Source organism: Miniopterus natalensis, chromosome X, assembly GCF_054644295.1.
Source record: "Miniopterus natalensis isolate mMinNat1 chromosome X, mMinNat1.hap1, whole genome shotgun sequence".
Taxonomy (NCBI): Eukaryota; Metazoa; Chordata; class Mammalia; order Chiroptera; family Miniopteridae; genus Miniopterus; species Miniopterus natalensis.
Window position 1 is genome coordinate 79,317,348 of NC_142103.1, and position 1,162 is coordinate 79,318,509.

At 45.4% G+C, this 1,162-nt stretch overlaps 1 protein-coding gene across 1 annotated transcript; it reads left to right on the plus strand.

The window, feature by feature from the left end:
* Window positions 1-305: 305 nt before the first annotated feature.
* On the plus strand, window positions 306-944 carry PPP1R2C (PPP1R2 family member C). The gene has a single exon (XM_016218385.2). It carries the CDS (start codon window positions 306-308, stop codon window positions 942-944), a length of 639 nt encoding a protein of 212 aa, XP_016073871.2.
* Window positions 945-1,162: the final 218 nt, after the last annotated feature.

The following is a 1,162-nucleotide window of genomic DNA, read 5'->3' on the forward strand; positions in this document are numbered from 1 at the left end:
GGTGTATATAGAAATTCACAAAACAGTGCTACCCTATTTCTTGTGCAACTCATGAATATTTCTTATCTTACTCCATTTAAAAAAAAAAAAAAAAAAAAGACAGATGTCAGCGTGGTCTGCGACGCGGTGACGTTGATAATGACTGCGGTATGAACCGCTGTGGTTTCCTTTGTGACGCCAGTCCAGGGAGGCGGTTAGGGCCTTGGAGACCTGGTCCAAACAAAGCTCGCTTCAGTGTCAGCTTGAAGCGCTACAGGCGGTTGCAGCGGCCCAACTCTCGCTCCAGGACCCCTTAACTCCCCAGCATGTCTGCTTCCAGTGGTTCACAGAGGCCCATCAAGGGGATCCTGAAAAACAAAGGCTCCACGGCTTCTTCGGCTTCCTCGGTTGTGGCCCAAGTTCAGCAGACCGGAGGACTTAATCAAGTACAGACAAGAAAGTCTAAGAAGTGGGACGAGTCAAATATCCGTGCCACATGCCGCTCTGCATACAGAGACTATGATTTAATAAACAGAAATGAGCCCAGCACTCCCCACGTCAGGATTCAAGTTGGCGGAGAAGATACAGTGCACAATTTCGGAACAAAAGGCCAGATCAGAAACATCACCAGAGACATCTTCAGTAAGAAATTAACCGCCCTTCATACCTCGGAGCCGAATTGTCAGATGAGGGAGCCAGAGAGCAGGGGGGCACACAGTAGCAAAACGTTCCTGGACAGAATAGAAAGACAGCGGCAGTTCGAATTGAGAAGGAAGCTGCATTACACCGAAGGACTGAACATCAAATTAGGTAGAGAATTAATTGCAAAAGACCTCCAATGTTTAGAAGTAGATGATGAAAACGAAGAAAGCCCACCTGTTACCAACGAAGAGAAGACCGCGGCAGGAGAACCGGAGGAGGATCCTGCAAGCGATGAACTGCAAACTCAAGCATGCTACATGTAGAAAACATTTGCCCACGCTGCAACTCTTGTCAAACCCTGTTAGTATAATAGACTGCTTCTAGTTCTGTAGAACTGTGCTTCCAGTACTTAAACACTATCAGTTAAACTGTACTGTAAGAATTAAATAGTAAACTTAGAAAATAATCAATTAAACGGAAAATGCCTGCTTAATATTCTTGTGTCTGGTACTTTTCCACAAACAGAGATCCCTATATCAGT